The sequence below is a fragment of the Ammodytes marinus genome (assembly GCF_949987685.1).
Source record: "Ammodytes marinus genome assembly, chromosome: 9".
NCBI classification, from domain to species: Eukaryota; Metazoa; Chordata; class Actinopteri; order Uranoscopiformes; family Ammodytidae; genus Ammodytes; species Ammodytes marinus.
In genome coordinates, this window is record NC_137213.1 from 15,033,557 (window position 1) to 15,053,295 (window position 19,739).

At 43.1% G+C, this 19,739-nt stretch overlaps 1 protein-coding gene across 4 annotated transcripts in view; it reads left to right on the plus strand.

Annotated features, from left to right (window-relative positions):
- Positions 1–19,739, plus strand: part of adgrl2b.1 (adhesion G protein-coupled receptor L2b, tandem duplicate 1) — an 86,390-nt gene that overhangs the window by 29,940 nt on the left and 36,711 nt on the right. For all 4 annotated transcript variants that reach the window (XM_080034406.1, XM_080034403.1, XM_080034404.1 and 1 more), the window contains exons 3-5: positions 5,855–6,068; positions 10,007–10,116; positions 14,122–14,922. In XM_080034406.1, the coding sequence (XP_079890532.1) occupies positions 5,855–6,068; positions 10,007–10,116; positions 14,122–14,922 (1,125 nt within the window). The remainder of the gene's footprint in view (positions 1–5,854; positions 6,069–10,006; positions 10,117–14,121; positions 14,923–19,739) is intronic.

Here is a 19,739-nt window from a genome sequence, read left to right on the forward strand (position 1 = left end):
ATGTACAGTATATAAACTAGTGTGTGCACCTGTTTGGTTAGCAGCTTAATAGACTATAGCAGGCAAGTTAAAACAGAAATGGATCCATATGTAGTTAGCTTGTTAATCCCGTTGGTTTCTTACTGTTGCTGTTTTGCTGTTGGGCCGACTCAGAGACGAGCATTTTTTCAAAAGAGTAGTTAAACATTTTGGGAAATGTGCTTGTTGTTAAGAGTAACATATTTGATAATTTGATAATCATTGAATGAAGCTGGAGCCAGCAGCTGGTTAGCTTAGCTCAGCATCAAGGGATTAGAATGAGTTAAATTTTCTGGAACCACAATATGTTGTTTTTACACTTCCATTTGTATTATTGACTAAACAAATTAAATAGTGTTTTAATTGGTGAACCTTAGAGTGCAGATACCGTAGACAGATTTTTGCTAGCTTTAGATGTCAATGAAGCTGTTTCAGTCAGATGTTCCTTAGTGCTAATTTAGCCAACTGTTAAAATATAGTGCTTATCAAGCTGTATCCTAGCTTCATATTTACTGCAGAGAGCAATACGTAAGCAATACAAGTGAATATGTGTATTCCCCCAAAATGTTTGAAATATGAATTTAAGAGATATATCTAAAATGAATTTAAAGTTGGAAAGCTTCAGTAAGCCTTTGCAGCTAGACATGACACTCTATAAGTTGCATTTCCCGAATCATGAATGTAGTCAGTGCAACATTAGCTTAACCCAGTAGTCGGAATGGTCACAATTACATGAATAATGGTTTGAAAATAAACTGGAATTTTTCCCTTTAAATTCTTTCTACTCAGCTAAAAGAGAAACCATTACACGCCTGAATCTGCCTTGATAGGATCTAGCTTTCTCTAAATGAACCCACCTACGAAGTTAAAAGGCACCAGTGGGGTCCGTCACGCTTAGCCTCAGCCACATGACAAAAAAAAAACACTTCGGCGAGACATGCGTCGACATGCAGCATGCGATTCCGTTCTCCCACCTGCTGTGTTTCTTTTAAGTCAAGGAAATATTTCAGAGATGCTGCTGGAGAGGAAAGGCCATGGCCATGAATACAAATGGCAGCTCTGGAATCTGAGGTGGCAGCAGTGACTTCATCATTCACTAGAATGAGGGGAAAGAGATATGACTCAGAGAACGCTCCATGGAACCACAAATGGACTCACTTCTGTATTGCCAGTTTCTATTTCGGAATACTTATATGGGAATCAAGAGTGTCTGATAGCAGTTGTCTGGGAAAAGGCGGGTGTAGCCCCGGGGTTTGCGGTCTTGTCTGACACTGTCTTTAGAACCAATTCCCAGCAAGGTAGTAGCTAGAGCGAGGGACTTAAGTGTCATGGGAGATGGTGCTATATGTCCAACTAGATTTTCAGTGTTTCGCCCGCATTTTGACAGTTGAAATTAAATATGAGCCATTGTGGCATGGTGAGAACTTCCAAGGGTGTTGTCTGTATTTCAGAAGAAGCAGGTGTTGTTTGGCGAATCCCAAATCTCCTTTTCTCATCTGCTGTCTCACTCATGTGTGTTTCACACTTCTGGCGAGCGGTCACCTATTGCATTGGTTAATTTGTGCACACATTTTTTTGGGCGGCAACACTGGATGCCATTTCATTTAGGGATGTGAAAATTGATGTTTTTGAGTGCTGTCTTTGAATAGTTCTTCAAAGACAGCACTTCAAGACTTCTGTTGGTTCAGAGGCAGGTGCACAGTGAAATGTACTTCTGTTTTATAGCATATGTAAAAAGGTTTACTGCAGTGGTCTCTTGAATTTTTATTTTTTCCTTTTCCTTGGCCCGCAATCAAAACGTTGCACTGAACAGATTAGAAATACTGCAGTCAAGAACAAAGGAGCTTTAAAAAAACATGAAAAACTTTGAAGATGCTTTGTTCCCCTAATATTAAGAATTCAAACATGTTTTTTTGTGCTACTTTAGTAATTCCCATTGAAAACCTAAACACCACAACAACAAAAAAGTGCTGTATGGCCACTCTGTCACTCTGGATATTGGATTACGGAGGCGTCCCCCTGCTGTTGGAGGAAAAGCTTGACTCTGAGATCTGCTCTTTCTTCCAAAGATGTTGGCTACCAGTAATATGGGGAATAAAACAACCCAAAAAGACAAACACTCTTGAAGTACTCCTGCTGTGACCCGGTGGGGGCACTCTTATTTGACTAAAGGCTACACCCTCCTTTATGCTGCAGAGAAAGCGTCCCTGTCAAACCCAAGCCCAGAACAATGGGGGCCAGCCTCGGGGAAAACAGGGCCATTTGCATGCAGCTGTTTGCCGTTTCCCCGACCACAAAGGCCAATCAAAGGAACCTTAATGGAGGATGACAAGCGTCAACCAACGCCTTTGCTCTATGTCTGTGCCAGCCCTCGCCACTCTGTCTACCCTCCAAAAATGGCCCAGTTCTCTCTTTTGACTGATCAAACATTCCTCCAGTTCTTTCTCCCACTGTGTCTGATGTCCTGACGCAGTGGAGTTTGCAAGGGTTAAAGGTTGGTCACGACTGCATCTCTTTGAGTGCTAACAACACAGAACGGGCAGGGACGAACGGTTTGGTGCTTTCAGTCGCCAAACGGCAATACAGACGGAGACACCAAAAACCTCAATTATCTTTTTGTTTCATCTCTAGGGTTTTTAAAAAGGCAACAAGTGTAGCTCTGCGGATGGTTTTGGATGCACCCATCTGAGCCACAGTGCCACTTCCAATTTCAAGGGTGTTGATAGAAAACAAAATATGTATGGGGAGGGGGGGGCATGTCGCCGGTGAATTAGAGGCTGTCAACTGGAGAAGAAGAAATAACTGGCAGAATGCAACATATGGAGGCGCACTCCCTGCCCATGCCTTGCTCTCTTGAGCTCAATAGACGGCTTAGCAGGCAGGTCAGGGGGAGGAATCTGAATAGCTACTTTCCTCGCAGTCACTCACTGACCAGAATGTATGATAAGGCTTCATGTCAACAAGGCCAGGGATAGGGATCACAGCCAATTATAGCTAAGTCAAAGTGGTTACCATGGCAATTGGACCAAACACACACCCGTAATTCCTCCTAAAGCATTGCTCAATTCCCTCTCTGATTGTATGATTTAATGTTAATCTGAGGCACAGATTCAAGAGAGAGAGAGAGCAGCCAGTTTCCTTTCTTCTTTTTTCACACAGAGGTCATGTTATGGAGTTTTTTTTCTCAACATCGTTTTCCATGCAGCTGGTGCCCCTCTGTCGAAGTCCTCGACTCTTGCAAAAGTTGAGCAGTCAAACAAATCGCAGAGCGTGAGAGGGAAAGCTTTTCATACCTGCCTAAGACATGGACATTTGTGCACACAAACAATCCTTCCTCTCTTTCCAAAATCTCGCAAAGAAAGCTGTTCTAGGCCAAGAAAAATCAACACGGCAGAATACCGCCATCCAGAAACCTGTTGTTGTCGCAAGGTTTTTCCGTCCTTTAGCTGTGCTTAAATCCTAAGATCTTAAGCATTCCCTTGCATTCAGCGTTTTCCCCTTCCTCCTATAGAAAAAGAAGAAAAAAAAATTGCTTCTTTATATATGTTTTCACTTTTCAGACAGATTTGTCATTACTTGGCCAATTACAAGTTGACAAGCTGGTCATTAATGAGACAGAGACCATCCGCAGAGAAAAGGCAATTTGTTCTTTAGGCCTCCAGTACAGTCTCGATACTCCCCTTAATTGATGTAGTGTTAGCCTATGACCAGAGAGATCTATACAGGGGAGGAGGGAGGAGGGAGGAGGGGAGGCCGGGCAAGGCACAAGCCTAATCAATCGCTATATGCCTCTGTTGACAGGAGCATGCCATCATGCCATAGTGGTCTGATAGATGGAGCAGTCGCCAGTGGACAGCCAGAGGGAAAAAGGAGGTTACGGAAGGCAGATGGCGTTTGCGTGTCCGTGAGGGTGTTTTTTAGCCCCGAAAACGGTCTTCTCTGGGCTCAGAATTTTAAAAGCCCATGAAACGCATTCTTTCTGTCTGCTCTCTGCAGCCGCCGTGATAAAGCCGTCACTCCTTCCATGAGCAATGGCAGGCGGAACCATCATTAGTCTTTTCGCTGTAGAGCTGACGACTTCCCTCTGTGTTTTATCATCGGCCATTTCTGGACGGCGTTTCTGAAAGGCTTGGGTAATTGTCGTGGTTATTGGAATAGATGGAGTGACCCCACAGCCCTCCACTTATGGTTGGGCTACACTGCCGTCTCCTAATGAGGTGATAAACAGTCCAGCTAAGCAGAATCTACTGGCCATTAGATAGATCTTGGTATTATAATGAAATGTCATAGTGGCTGAATGCCAGTGAATTCATTCCGTTAAGTTTGAATATTTTGTAACATTGCTTACCACTACAAGTGTGTGCAGAAGTTTGTTGTCTAATACGCCATTACTCCAACATTTATATTCTCAACAAAGGCGTGCATTTCACAGATGTCTGTGTTTTTCCCCCTTTCCCGTCTCTGTTTGCTAGACTTACTACATGTGCGGAGTGACATAGAATATCATTATAAGTGAGCCAGGGCGCAGCAGGCTGAAATGGCTAGCAGACCCGTGGGTAGAGGGTTTCAGGGGCTGGAATTTTTCAAGCCAGAATCACTTCAACTTTGAGCTGTTCAAACTATGCTAATTGCGTCAGGCCCCGACTGTCAAAAGTGTGAGGATAATTAGAGTGAGGGGGCAATGTGAACCCGGGGTGGTAAGTGTTGGTACATGACAATGCTCGGGAGCCAATGGGAGCATGGAAAAGGTAACAGGCTTTAAGGAGGGCTAATTAGTAGAGAGCAGTGCAGAAAATACAAATGGTAGCTGCCCCCTCAGGGACCCACCATGGCTGCAAACAACAGCGATTATTGACAGTTCACGCTGCGGACCCTGCTTGCACTTTTTAAATGGAACTCATTTGCATTTTCTACTTAGATTTTACCTAATTGTTTTCTCAGAATTGCAGACAGTTACATTTTCTCCCCCCTCCCTTGGATCATTTTAACTTCAGATAATGGATTTTTTTTCTTTGTTTCTTTTTTTCCTTTCTCTCTTTGCAAATCTCCCCATATCTTTGACATGACATTTTATTTCTTAGAAAAATGGAAACACAGATGAATAACCCATTCCATTATAATTTGCTGAAAGGAGGAGGGGACAGATTTTGAGTGAAATAGTTAATCTCCCCCCCGCCCCCCTCAAAGTGGAAGTATTTGGCTGGGCTCCCATCTGCTGTGTTCCATGTATAGATTTTTCCTCCCTGTGTGTGGACTCCAGACTCTTCGATCGCCGACACTGTAAAATAGATTATATTACACTCCATTTTGCCTGGGATTATGTCTTTTTTCCCCTCTATCTTGCTTCACGGGGCGAGTAAAGAAGGGGAAACAAATGAGGGGGGTTTAGTATGACTGTAAAACAAACTATTCTCTTGTCTGGATGGGTTTGGCTCTCCGGATGATCTCCTCTAGGTGGAGCAGGCCATCCTGAATGATGCACTGTAGCCCTTTTGTGTTTGCTCAAAGAATTTATGAGGTTATACCATTGGTCCCGGGGGAATTAGATTAGATGTCTTTAGCTAACATCCAAGAAGACCACAGAGAGATGGAGAGATGAATTGTTTTGTCTTTCCCCTCCATTCCTGTGTATCGCGTGTAACGGGGCCCCGTCTGTTTGAATCTGTGGTAAACATTGGACCGCTGTTGCCTATTTATTTTGTGCCAGTGGATTTTTTTTTTTTTTTCAGACCGCAAGTTGTGTGGTCTCTTTGTATTGAATCAGTGATCCTATTCTCTCATTAACTTTTATTATTTTGCCCTAAAAGAGTTTCTTCTTCTCTTTTGTGTGCGTCAGGGTTCAGCCGCGCGGCCTTGCCTTTCGGGCTGGTCCGGAGAGAGCTCTCGTGCGAAGGCTACGCGATAGATCTGCGCTGCCCGGGGAGTGACGTCATCATGATCGAGACGGCCAACTACGGCCGCACCGACGACAAGATCTGCGACGCTGACCCGTTCCAGATGGAGAACGTCAACTGCTACCTCCCCGATGCCTACAAGATCATATCACAAAGGTAAAAGAAAACGCCTGGGGAAAGGGGAAGGGATCGTATTCCACAAACATAATAACCAGGAGCTATAGGGAGGACAAAACAATTACAGGTCTTTTTTTCTCTTCTACCTCTAGAGTTAACATTTCTGCACACACAAACAAAGAAATGATCACCCTGCTCGTACAGACACCTACGCACGACAATGGACAATTAATCAACATCTCGCACCTTGTTAAAGTTTTTATTTTTTTTTATCCCTTTTGTCGACCAGATTATGAAGGTGGCATTTTGAAAATGCAGGAGAGAAAAAAAAACTGGGGCGCAGATTAGTTCTTGACAGGCAGGAATTGACATCCGTGGAACCACCACAGCTCTTCACACCAGCAGCTACTGCACGGCGGCTGGTTGCTCCAATGTTTGAGTCATAATCAGCGTACATAGCTCAAAGAGACTGCGAGTCACATGGACACGGCCCCCAAAAAAATTCCCTATCTGGAGCACTGGGCCTGCTTTGTTCAAACACTTGTACTGCATTGAAGTGCTTCAGCCTCAGGTAGTAGCAGTGAGCAGTGCCCATCATCAGGCCTTTCATCCCCGTTACCCCCCCCTCTCCCTGGATGCTGCTTTGCTGTCAAACGACGGCACAGCGCCACTTCGGCTCCACTGCTGCTTTTTTTCCCCAGAGGTGTGTGTGTGTATTTTTAAAAGGGCACTGGATGAACTATTCATAAATAGTAACCAGCACAGCTCATCTTCTAATGCACTGCTCTGCCCTTACCTGCCCCCCCCCCCTTGTGCTGGCTTACACCCCCACCATTTTACACCTGTGGGTTTTTTCACCACTCCTGTATTTACTCCTGTGAGACACACAGTGCTAAAGAACAGCTCAGGAAAAGATCAAGATCTCCTGTCTTTGTTTCTCCTCCTGTCACAGTACTCTCATATAGTAACGCACCACTCACATAGGCTGCGTACCAATACCCATACTATATACTATTAAGTATGGTAGGAAAAAGATTTATGATGTCCTGATTCTTGTGGCCAGATTTAGTATGCTTAGATATACCCAGATGTCTACTTCATCTGGCCAATATTTTTAGTGTTGTAAACATCATCCTACTTGGGCGATTCGGACCCATAATCCAGTGCACACCGGAAGTGACGTCACATCGACAGAGCCTCCATATGAAAACAAACGGAGGTGCGACGGATATAAAAGAAAGAGGCAAGATCAAGGCGCAATGTTATGATGAAATAAATAAGTAAAATGATGTCCTACTGCATCCTTACTAGATTATTTCTATGGACAGATGTAGTATGTAGAACAGAAAAAAGAAAGAGTACACGATTTGGAACGCAGGGATAGTCCTCTATCCCCCTTTTTGTATGAGCACGGCTTGCTAAATTTTTACACAACTGTGGACCTGGTCATGTTTTTCCTCGCTGGAGCTTCACTTCAAACTTATCTCCATCAAAGATTCCCCTGGAGGGCAGCGTGCGAGCTTTGAGAAGATTGTGCACCACAAGCCTCCCTTAACCAGATTTATTCTAATGATCCAGATCAGGGGAAGCGGGCTCCTGACCATAATTAAGGTTGATGTGATAACCAGGGACTTTAAAGCACAGTCACAAAGCTTTCGGGAGACTCTGATTGGTCCCCCCTTTCAGTCCGCAGTGAAGTAAAACGAGGATGATGTTCAAGCTTAGTCGCATCAAGACACATCGCGCTGCCAATATAGGGAAGATTAACAAAAAAAGGCAAAAAGCGCCACAGACAGATAAACAAACATATCATGCAAGATTGGGGAGATAGAAAAACAGTGGGACGTCTGCTGCACTGAATAGCAGTTGTGTTGGTAGCGAAATTGAAGTGTTCATCAGCAGCCGTTTTTTTGTTTCTTTTCAGCAGAGAAACAGCTAGACAGGAATCAGATGGCTTGATTTTTCAACAACTTCTACATTGAAGTGTTTTCGTCAAGTGAAAAGGTGTTGGTTGTTGACACACATAAATGGCTGGATGAGATACAGTATGTATGAAGGAACTGATGGAAACTTAGGTAACCGGGCCTTTAAATATTCAGGTGATCTTTCCCTCACACATGGACGGTAAATGGACGCTATGTCTGACCTCTCTCTTTCTCCGCCGGTCCTTGTTGTCTACTAGTTTATGTGCAAAATCTGTTCACACACACAAGGAGATAATCGGAATGAGGTTGCTTTGCTGACTTTCATTACCTCATTTCAATCGCCACCTTTTTCTCTGACCCCAGTGAATCTAACAGAATAAATCGTTTTACCCCAGCAAGAGGCGAGCAAGCAGGATATAAACACTTTGCCGCCAAGAGATTGTGCTCAGTGCAATAGAGATTACATGCGGTGAATTCAACGGCAGTTCAAAGCAGAGGGAGTGTGTCAAAATGCTTAGCAACAACACTTCCTCTTTTTCTCAAAAGGAGAAGGGACATCTAAAAAACTGCCCATACATTAATTCTTTATTTATTTATTTAGCAGGGACAATGCACAGCTCATTAGCAGTACCAGAGTTAGCTATAAACTCATTTTCATCTGTAGTGCCACAGTTAATTCTTACACTCTAGCATAAATGAGCAGCAGGGAAAATAAGTATTTACATATTTTAATTAAAGCTGTACCGATTAATTTTTTACAATAAAAATGGGTCAAATGACCTTGGGTAGTGTGAAAGGGGTGACTTGAATCTCTTAAGTGCACCTGGCATCATATTTTGAGTGTTTGTTTAAAACATCACTGATGATACTGTTGCTATTTCTTTAATTCATAATGGACTTTTTGCGCTTTGCTATTCCTATATGATGTTTAATAATCCATACATTTCAATGGTTTTGTTGTGAAAATGCACAGGTGGATTTGAAGTGTTGCTTGAAAAGTAAAGTCTCACATCTGGTTAATCCACATATATTTACCTTTCTATACATTACTTTGACACCTTGCATATTTAAAAGTGCACAGTCAAGGTTTTTGTGTTGCGGTCGGGCAGAACAATCCCATTTTGCAGCGACAGAAAGCCTTTTCAATGACTAATGATTCTTTGAAAGTCGCGTCCAATGTTGAAGTGTATACAACTTGCATGACTGCTGCTGACCTTTCTGAAATATTAATCTCAGGCTTTGGAAATTGTTGAATGTCCAATGTGTTGTTGCCAATTTATTTATTTTTTATTTTTTTTCTTATTTGCCTCTGCGACTGCTGACATTATTCTCAATCCCTTGGCCCTCAAGAGAGCTTGATTGAAGTGGAGCCAATTTCACCCTACAGTATTTACACAAAACTCGCTCCTCTGCTGTTTCTTTTCCCCCCTCTCTCCCTCCCTTCCTCGCTCTCTCTTTAACTTGAACTTTTTGAAGCACCCAGAAAACATCTGCAAACACACGCCAACTTTAACTTTGCACGCCTGCGCTGTGTTAATTTCACAGAAGCGACACCATTTCATACTGGAAGGCAAACAACCCCCTCATATAGAAAAACGACACATTACAAGTCGTGGTTTGTTACGCACGTGCAGAGAGGAGCCCTCTACCATTCCAGTCCACTGCATGTCACCGCCACCTGTCGTGAGTGTTTTAATGGATGTCTTCCCTTTCAATAGCGATATGAAGACGCTGTTAAAGGAAATTCCATCGCTAATTCCTAACATGCCTAGCCTTAGCCGCTCTCTCTCCCACTCTCTTATTCATTACAACATTCATTCACATTCATATACTCTTCCTTAATGCTTTCATTCCTCTCTCTGTTTGCCAAGGTTTAAAAAAAGAAAAAAAAAGCGTTTTTGTGCCAGTCCTGGGCTGGGATTTCGGCCATGTCTCTGTAGCTGTAACCATGAACATTTCCTCCCTCCGTGTTATTAATGTTGTCTTTTGCCGAGTGCTCTTGCTTGTGGGTTAGTCATGATGAAATCTCTGGTCAATCTTTTTTCTTTCTAGGTGCAACAACCGTACGCAGTGTGTGGTTGTCACTGGCTCTGATGTCTTTCCCGATCCATGCCCTGGCACCTACAAGTACTTAGAGGTCCAGTATGAGTGTGTTCCCTATAGTAAGTATCGCCATTCCAAATCTCATACTGAACTCTTCTTGTGTGTGTGTGCATTTCTTTAAGTGTGTGTAGAGAAGTACAGTATATAGACAGGTGTGCAGGCTCTCGTCACTTGCAAATACAATGTGGTTTTTTGTGTTTTTTTTTTTTGTTTTTTTTTACAGATTATACTTCAACTGGGAGTTGGAAGTATTTGAAAGGAGGCTATAGCATTAGTAATGATAAATTAAGTTGAAGCATTGAGTGCCGCAGTCATTTCAAGGGTCAGTTCACCGAAATTACAAAAGTAAATCTTATTTTCACAATTAGCCTCCAGTGGAAATGGGCCATGCAGATGGTTTGGGTTAAATTAGTCTAGGTTTTTTGAGTGGAATCCGTCTCTAAAGGTTTTGATAGCTGCTTCCATTTTGGATGTAGTTCCCAGGTGGCAAACAACTGGGACATGTTGATTAATGTTAATTCTGTAATGGCTTAATTGAAACTTCTTCTTGGTTAATGTGCTCTCTGCAATGTGCTCTCTCTCTCAACCAATGATTGCTTCTCTCAAACACCACCAGAGTAGACCAGGGGGTGGGAGATTTGTGTAGTTCAATGACCAATTTTTGTACACATCATATGCAATATTTTCAGCTCATTATTTCGAAAGTTTTATGCTGGAATATCAGTCTTGAGGGCGAATAGCAAGTAGCTTTTTTACGATGTAGTTTCAAAATATCACACATTAAATGTCTTTTCAGGTTTGTAGCCACAGTTTTGAACGATAACCGGCTGCCACTAATAACTCTAGTGTTTTAATGTACTGTAGATAGAAATTGAATCGTTTAATTTGAGTTATAAATACATTTAGTTATTTACATATGATGAAAAGCTAAAACTAATGACATTCAAACATTCAAACATTCTAAAGGATTAAAAATACGTTGAGTGGATTTAATTGCCGGATTTGGATTCAATATAAAGTTATCCGACCCCATCCCTGTTTAGGTGAGATTACTGCGTCCAACCCCGGCACAACAGAGGTAAATGGAAATGTGTGGTTTTGTGGAGCTCACATTTCAACGGCAAACCCTTTCTTCAGAAACAGTTTCCCTGTGACTATGTATCATCCACACAGCTCTCTTAAAAACACTTGATTGGAACATATTTCAAGTTTCTACTAAAAGAAAAAATATATAGTTCCATATATTTAATTTTTACTGCTGTGTGAGCTCCATAAACATAATCCCCTCTCCCCCCTTTAAAGCATTTGGGTGGTTGAAGAAATCTCAGAGGTGGATATTTCCAAAGCTGAGCAAATAAAACCAAAACTATCTTCATGACAAAAAAAAAATAACCCTAGGGGGGTTAAGAAAATGTGTTTCCTTGTAATTTGGGTGAACTGGCCCCCTCGAATGGCTTTAACAATGGTGATTTGGTAGATTTGGTGTCTGTTGTTGAGATAATGAAGGAGAGATTACAACAAAATGGGTACATTACAGGTCTTACAATGGAACATTATGTCCACTAATGTCCTGCGGAAACATATTACAGAGGATACAGAAGTGATACAGATCCTTAAAAGTCGGAGATGAGTCCGCATCTTTTTCTCTGAGTAATTTAATTCATGCATTTCGGCCATGGAATCGGCCTTAGTGTCTCGCTGCAAAATGGGTTTCATTAAAATGTAGAGTTAGTAAAATCCACCACCTCTTTTTAAGTCTGTGCTTGGTATCTGATTTGAGTTAATCTACCCTTTTAAAAGGGCGTCGTTTTTACAGTTGGTGTTAAGAGCAGCACTAGACTTCACCCCGGCCTGTGAATGCAATTTGTCTTTTTTTAAATTGATGAATCGTAAACATTTTCCGAGAAATATTCACCTCTATTTTTCTTCTTTCAAACAGACCTCCCTTTCACCTCCTGTCCAGACTAACCTCTTTGCTCTCATTTTTCTTAACCTCCAATCTTTCACATATTGTCTGCAGCCTTTCTCCAACCCCCACTCTTCCACGCAGCTGTATGCCGCTTCAACAGTCCACTAAAGAAACTCCATATTAGGCCGACTGTTCATCAGTCATGCCGTGTGCCCTTCCTTCCTCTCTTTGGCTCATTGGAGAATTTTTTTGCTCTGTAACATTAGCACCGTGTCGTGTTTTACGTGTGTGGGCGAGCGAGTTTGGAAGCGGGTTTTGATTTGTGTTTATAAAGTTTTGAACGGATTCCACCCCTCGCTCCATATACCTGCCAAAAATAACTCTTGTGCTGTTTCTCTAAGAATGTTATCCATCTAAATATGACCCAGAGATTTTTTTCCCTCCCCCCTGCTGCCATTTAAGTGAACCATTTGTTTTAGAGGGGATTTATTCGGCCCTCGCAGTGGCCAATGCATTATTTTGTTGGCAGTTAAAATACGGTAGGAATGAAAAAGTTTAATGCCTTGGAAAGCACGGCACATAGCTCGTCTCCTTCCCCATAACTTCTGTGTGTGTGTGTGTGTGTGTGTGCGTGTGTGTGTATTTTATACCCTAGGACGAGAGGCCGTTTCACTCACAAACACCTTTTATATTTCTCCAGCTCTTCTTCTTTCCAAAGCAGCCCTCGCTCTTGCAGTGCATCTCACGGTCATATCCTTCAACTAATTTTCCTCTTTTGTAACCTGGTAGTTGACTCACGATAACCTTTCTCTCCCTTTTGCACTTTCTTTTTTTTCGCTTTCTTTTTTCCAATGCCTGAAATAGAAGTGGAGCAAAAAGGTAAATGAGTGGTCCGGTCCTCCCAAACCCCGTCCCCCCCCCCAAACCTCTCCCCCTCTGGCTCCTTGTTCTGTGGTGTTGAGTTCAACTCCCCTCACGTTTCCTCCTCCTCCACCACCCCTCCTTCCCCGATTGCCTCCTACTTGTCAAATGCTAAACCCCCCATAGGAGGATTGTTTGCACCCACAGAGTCCAAATGAATTTCAAAAACCAGAATTTCCAAATGACATCTACGGCTATCGAATGTAGTTTTTTTTCCCTCTCGCAATGTGCAAAGCAAACACCAACTGTGAGGTGTTGATTTGTTCCAAGGACTCCTGCCTAGCAATGTGTTCACCCTTGAAGAATGAGTAGTTGTGTGTGTGTATATATATATATACGTATATTTCTATTTGGCACAGTCTTAGTTTGCTTGGCCCCCAACTTCTGCTGCACCCATAGCACGTGATGTGAAATAGCAGTGATGGCTGAGTGAGATTGGCACAAACTGAAAAAAATAAAAAACTCAGTGAAGAATTCACTGTGTCTGCTTTTATCCAGAACCAATTAATTTCAAACCGTCCAAATGGGAACCTTGCCATGGCCTCCCTCATCCATCAGTGGTTACTCTTGTCTTTAGCCAAAGAACTAGTGAAAATCCCTTACCAATGTTGTTCAATCTCCACCCTGCCCCCAACCTCCACTTTCATTTCTCCTATGCTTTGCTACCACCACCGCCATTGACAACCTGTTCACTCTTGCCACAAGATGTGAAGTCTGTTCCCTTTTCATTTTGGTTTATGACCTCAGTCATGTGAGTATGCATGTGCAGTGTGTGTCCATATACCCAACTGTTCATGTGGCATTCCACGTCAGTGACAGACTGGTATTTAAAAAAAAAGAAGGAATGTGTGACATCTACTTCTCCCTTGTCTCTCATTTGCAGGATTTTTACTTTTTTTTTCGTTCGCACTTTAGTTTGTTTTGTCCCCTGGTAGGATGTAGCAGCAGACCCTTGAGATGCAAGTTCTCTGAATCTCACATTGCTCATTCTGAATGATCTATTACACATCCATTTGTTTTTCTTGTTTTCCCTTTTTTCGTTTGTAATAGAAACAAAATCATTAGTTTAGTAAGATTCCTCCACATTCACAGTCCCTGTATTTTTTCCCCTACTCCTTAAGTTGTGGCCTACAGCAGCGAGAATGTTGCGTGTCAATTGTGTCACGCCAAGTTTGAAAAAATATTTTTGCCTAATTGCATTTTTTCTCTCACTCTCTTCCCCTGTCCACTTTAGTTTTCATTTGTCCCGGGACTCTGAAGGGTATAGGAGACGCCACCTTCCTTTACGAGGCGGAGCAGCAGGCGGGCTCGTGGTGCAAAGATCCGCTGCAGTCCGGCGACAAGGTCTTCTTCATGCCCTGGACGCCTTACCGCACCGACACCCTGATCGAATACGCCTCTCTGGAAGACTTCAAGAACGGCCGGCAGACCACCACCTACAAGCTGCCGCACCGCGTCGACGGCACCGGCTTCGTGGCTTACGACGGCGCCATTTTCTTCAACAAGGAGCGCACTCGCAACATCGTCAAGTTCGACCTGCGCACCCGCATCAAGAGCGGCGAGGCCATCGTCAACAACGCCAACTACCACGACACCTCGCCGTACCGCTGGGGGGGCAAGACGGACATCGACCTGGCGGTGGACGAGAGGGGCTTGTGGGTAATCTACGCCACCGAGCAGAACAATGGGCGCATAGTGGTCAGTCAGCTCAACCCGTACACGCTGCGCTTTGAGGCCACTTGGGAGACGGCCTACGACAAGCGCTCGGCCTCCAACGCCTTCATGGTGTGCGGCGTGCTACACGTGGTGCGCTCCACATACGAAGAGAACGAGAGCGAAGCCAGCCGCAGCCAAATCGATTACATCTACAACACCAAGCTGAGCCAGGGAGAGTACACCGACATCCTCTTTCCCAACCAGTACCAGTACATCACTGCAGTGGATTACAACCCCAGGGACAACCAGCTGTACGTGTGGAATAACTTTTATGTCCTGCGCTATGACCTGGACTTCGGGCCAGGGGATCCCGCTGAAGGTGAGAGCCGCCACTGCTGCTGTCTTTGGTGTAGTTAATAGTTCATGTCCTTTGTGGAATTCTTCCATTGTTTGGTTGCGGTGTGATGGCATGTCACAGATGGTGGCCTTTACATTTTTGGATGCAATTCTGGTGTGATGAAAAAAAGAGGGTTGTGTTAGTCTTGAGAAAAGGGAATTACAGATTCATATTGGAAACAAGGGATAGTTTCTTTATTACCATGAGGCAAGCTGAGGCACTCACTTCCACCAAAGTTTGGACCCTGTCAAATTCTTAATCTCAGGCCAGATCCAAATCCCAATGAATATATGTATATGGTATAGTGCTGGCTGGGGATGCTTTTGCAAACCATTGTCAACATTATGACAGTGGCTATATCCTCTGTTTCGTATCTTTTGAATTGAACAAGTTGTGTTGCCATGGCTACCTCATCGAGTGCCGTTTTGTTTTCAATAGAAAATAGATCAGGAAGGTAAGCGCAATGCATGCATGGTAATATTTCTAGAAACCACGTACCGGGTGGAAGTGTGCAAGAGTTATGTACCGCACGGTGAATCACGGTAGAAGAATAGCTTGGAGAGATCAATTACAGTGAAGGATCTTGTCAGGCGGTTAGGGGGGTGCTTAAATTAATCTGTGAAGTGCTCAGAGGCGACATACGTGTCATCAGACGGAGACCTTGCATTAAACTGATGATGGGCTTAATTACCTGACTGCAGCCACCTTACCACGAGTAGTCTGGCTAAGTCTCCTGTATAGGCGCCCGTGGGGAAAAACGGGATCTTGACCCCACTTCGTGTTAACATTAGAAGCTCATGTTGCCAGCCGAACACACCGGCCTAGATTAGGTTATGATTTCTAACTTCTGGATATTCGGCAGGGGGTTTTACCATGAGGGGGGAAATCTGACTCTTGACCCGAGCTGTCGAAGGGGGTGGAGGGTGGGGAGGGGGTTGGGCGTTGGTGTCTCAATGGCGGCTGTGTGCTCCTGAACTCCGGCCTCTTGTCAACACGTCTGTTTGTTTTCCTGCCGCCGGTCCCTGAAATCTCTCCTAGCATGATAACTCGACACCCAAAGGTGGGGGGCAGAGGGGTGGGGCTCTAAGTTTGTGTCTGTTCTGCTGAACAACCAAAAAGCCTCGTTTAATAAGAGTATGTTTGAGTGGATTAAAAAAAAAACTTTGACGAGGTTCTCCATGTGGGCAAAGTACTGCCTGCTCGACTGTTCACGTCCTGATGTATGTAAATGTAATTAACAAGTGAATTATCATAATTACCCTCCTTGTCTCAAAAGAGGCTGAGGGTGAGACGAGGAGGAAAGTGGCCATCGCCGAGCATTTACAATGAAGGGCTTAATATGCTCTCTCAGCTACTGTAATGCCTCGCTAAACATAAATGCCACACATAGGCATCAGTGTTGTTGCCTCTCGCTTCGAGAACAGTGCATTTAATCAAGGAACCCCCGAAAGAACACAGTTGTTGATTTCTCTTTATTATTCCAAGTACCGGTTTCCTGCCACTGTTTTCTCTATTGGGCTCCAATCAGAAAGGCGACCTTGGAGCTGAACTTTGAATCACTTTGACACCGTCGAGTGTGTTTCGTGGGAACATTTTTGAAATGTTGCGAGCAGCTCAAGAAGGAGCGAGGAGGCGTCTCGAGATGCCAACGGCCCACAGCAGCAGCAACAGCATTGTCAGGCTCCGTGAATGGCACTTGAAAATAATTGGTTCTTGTTTATTAGGTTTTTTTTCCTTCTTCTTCTCTTTTTCGAGATCTACACTTTTAACTTCTTTACTGTGTAGCTATTAGGATTTATTGTCACCCGTGATATGGCGTTGAATTAAACAACCTATTCTGCAGGGTAATCTAATGGAGCTGAAATAATGTCTTTCTCTTTCTCTCTCTATCTTTCTCTCTGAAACTGAGGGGCTCTTCAGGCGTAAAGGAAATTAATTGTCCCCATTAAGATTCATCGACCACAGAGTGAACTTACCTCGAACACCAAACCCAGTGTATTTCTATCCATTGTACAACTGGTGTAACACAATGAGCGCCTGTGTGTCCTTTTCTGTCAGAAGTGTCAACCTTGGCTGTAATTCTCGTCCTAGGGAGGTGCTAAAAGTGCCAACGGGATCAGGGGGTTACATTAAGGGAGTTTTAAGCAAAGTGATCAAAGCAGAAAATAATTGACTGTATCAGCTTCCCTGTATTTCCGTAACCTTGTTTTTGGGTGTTTGTTACACTGACTGCTTATATCTCCATTCTGGCCCTGGTTAAAAGTGATTAGCTAGCCAGTATTGATCCTCACGCTTATTGTTCCAAACTATTCATGCGCCTTTAAAGAAAAGGTCCACGCTCTGCTAATGCATTGTGAACACTAAACAGCAATCATCAATACTTGGAGGGTCCACCACCTCAGAGGTCTCTTCTAAAAGAGAGCCCATGCCAATATAAAAGCCCTGCTGCTGTTACGAAAACTTAGAGGGACAGCGTTAATGCATTTTCTGTGATGTGCAAGAGGCATTAACTGATTTCAGTCCCAATGAATTCAAAAAACCAATCAAGAGGAGCCGGCCAATTGACGAAAGCATTTCAGACTAACAAGGAGAGAAAAGGAGAAAATGAATTTGTCTTTGAGGTAGCATTGATCTGCGGCCTTAAAGATGAAAAGCATTCAATTAACTGCTTGGTCTGAGGAAGACTTTGCCACTCAGCGTAATCTGCCAGCAGTGAGCACAGGTGGGCCTCTGCACTGAATTGAAATGTCAAGAAAAAGAACCACTACTTCATATTCAGCATGCCACATTCCTCTATCATCACAGAGAGTGGATGTGTTTTTTTCTTCTCCCTCAGCCATTTTGTGGCTAAACCCAGCTGTGCACCTACTTCGCTGCACTTCAGTTTGCTTTCATATATCCCTGAAAGATATCTACCAGTAAGTAAGAAAGCTTTATTTATAGAGCGCCCTTCACAGACCAGGGTCACAGGTCGCTTCCAAAGCGCTTTACATATAATTTTATACACACACTCAAACACCGATGGCAGTAGCTGCCATGCAAGGCGCCTTCTGAACCATCGGGAGCAATTTGGGGTTCAGTGTCTTGCCCAGCGACACTTCGACATGTGGCGGGTAGGCGGGGAATCGAACCTCCGACCCTGCACTCCAGAGGCGATCTCCCTACCCACTTCGCCACTGCCACCCCAGGTGAGCCTTAAAGACAGAGGGAATTTAGAATTTGGAATTTATCGTGCACTTAGCTTGTGTTCCACCCCTATTAAGATGATGTTCTGCTACAGAGGCTAATAATGTGACGGGGAGTCCAGGAGATTTGCAGTTGCTCTGCTAATTGTTCTGCTTCTTTCTTTGGATCAACAATGGCGAGATGAAGGGGAATTATTTAAGTGGACTTCATAGGCGCAGATGACAAAGAGAGAGTTTTGGGAAAATATATATTTTGCTTTGAGTGTATTTTTGTCTGCGCATATATCATTCTGTCTGCATTGGAGTGTCGTTTATATTGTGAGCTGTTTGGCCACCTTCCTCTGACTCAGACCGTCTGGTGGCTGGCTGCTGCTGGCTGCTCCACACAGTACTCAGTTTTCAGGCCTCATAAATTACCCCCACACCGAAACAGGATATGTCCGGCAGAGCTTTTTCTGTCTACTGCTCTTTAAGAGAACAAGTGCCAATGGAGCAGTGAGCCCCGCAACAAATTTCTCGACGGCTTAGGTTTTTTTATTTATTTTTTTTTAAACAGAAATAATGACATATTCCCCAACGTTGGATAAGAAAGTGCACATGATTTTCCTTGTGGCCCTTTCACCTTCCATGCCAAGCTGTGTGCTCCCGTCACATATAGGGCATGAATGAAGCAGAACAGCATGAGTGAATATAAACAGCCTAATGTAAAATTCATGTCTTGTGGGATTTGTCTCTGTCATTAATTACCAGCACTTGCTCTAGGTGAGGAGGCAAAAAAACAAACCAACTGTAGCTCAAAACCAGGTCTCATCCTCCGAGACACGAGTGAGTCAAGCTTAGAACGCACAACATATAAAGACACATGGATATTATTTGAAGACCCCGACATGGAGTCCCACCATGTCTATCTCATAGTGACATATTAGGCATCACTTGTGTGGTAGCATTCCTATTGGTTTGGTTAAGGCCAGACTGCAGGCAAACACTTTTTATTGAATGACATAATTGCAAACACATTCACTGTACAATGGAAGTACACAGCCATCTTTAACGGCTATTATCTCAACTTTAGTTTTTATTATATTTCTCATTACAAAAGATCTCAACTTCTAAAGCAATTACATCAACTCAACTTTCCATAATCATTCTTTGCACTATTCTGAAGGTTAGGATTTGTTCATATGTAGTTGTACATTTTGTTTATTAAAAGCATGCAGAAAATGCATTTTTAAGACATGTAGTCTCTATTTTAGACTATAGTTAGTTATATAGTTTACTATTCATAAAATTAAAAGATAGTTCCATCCAAAATCTGTTCTGTAAAATGTTGGACTCTTATACATTGTCAAAATGAAATAAATATTTAAACTCTGGTTTTATCCAACATCTATGCTTTGTTTTTAAAGAGATGCAAGTACTCATAATTAGTTATATATTGCCAAATTGCCAAAAATTGATATCTACAAGTTTAAAATTGTACCCTATTCACCTGCTGTGTCTCGCCTTAAAGCAAAAGATTGACATATCCAGGGAAATTAATCCGTATGAAAACGAAAGTGTAACAATGGCAATTTGTATTTGCTTAACTCTGGGTTATGTACTGGATGTTTTGTT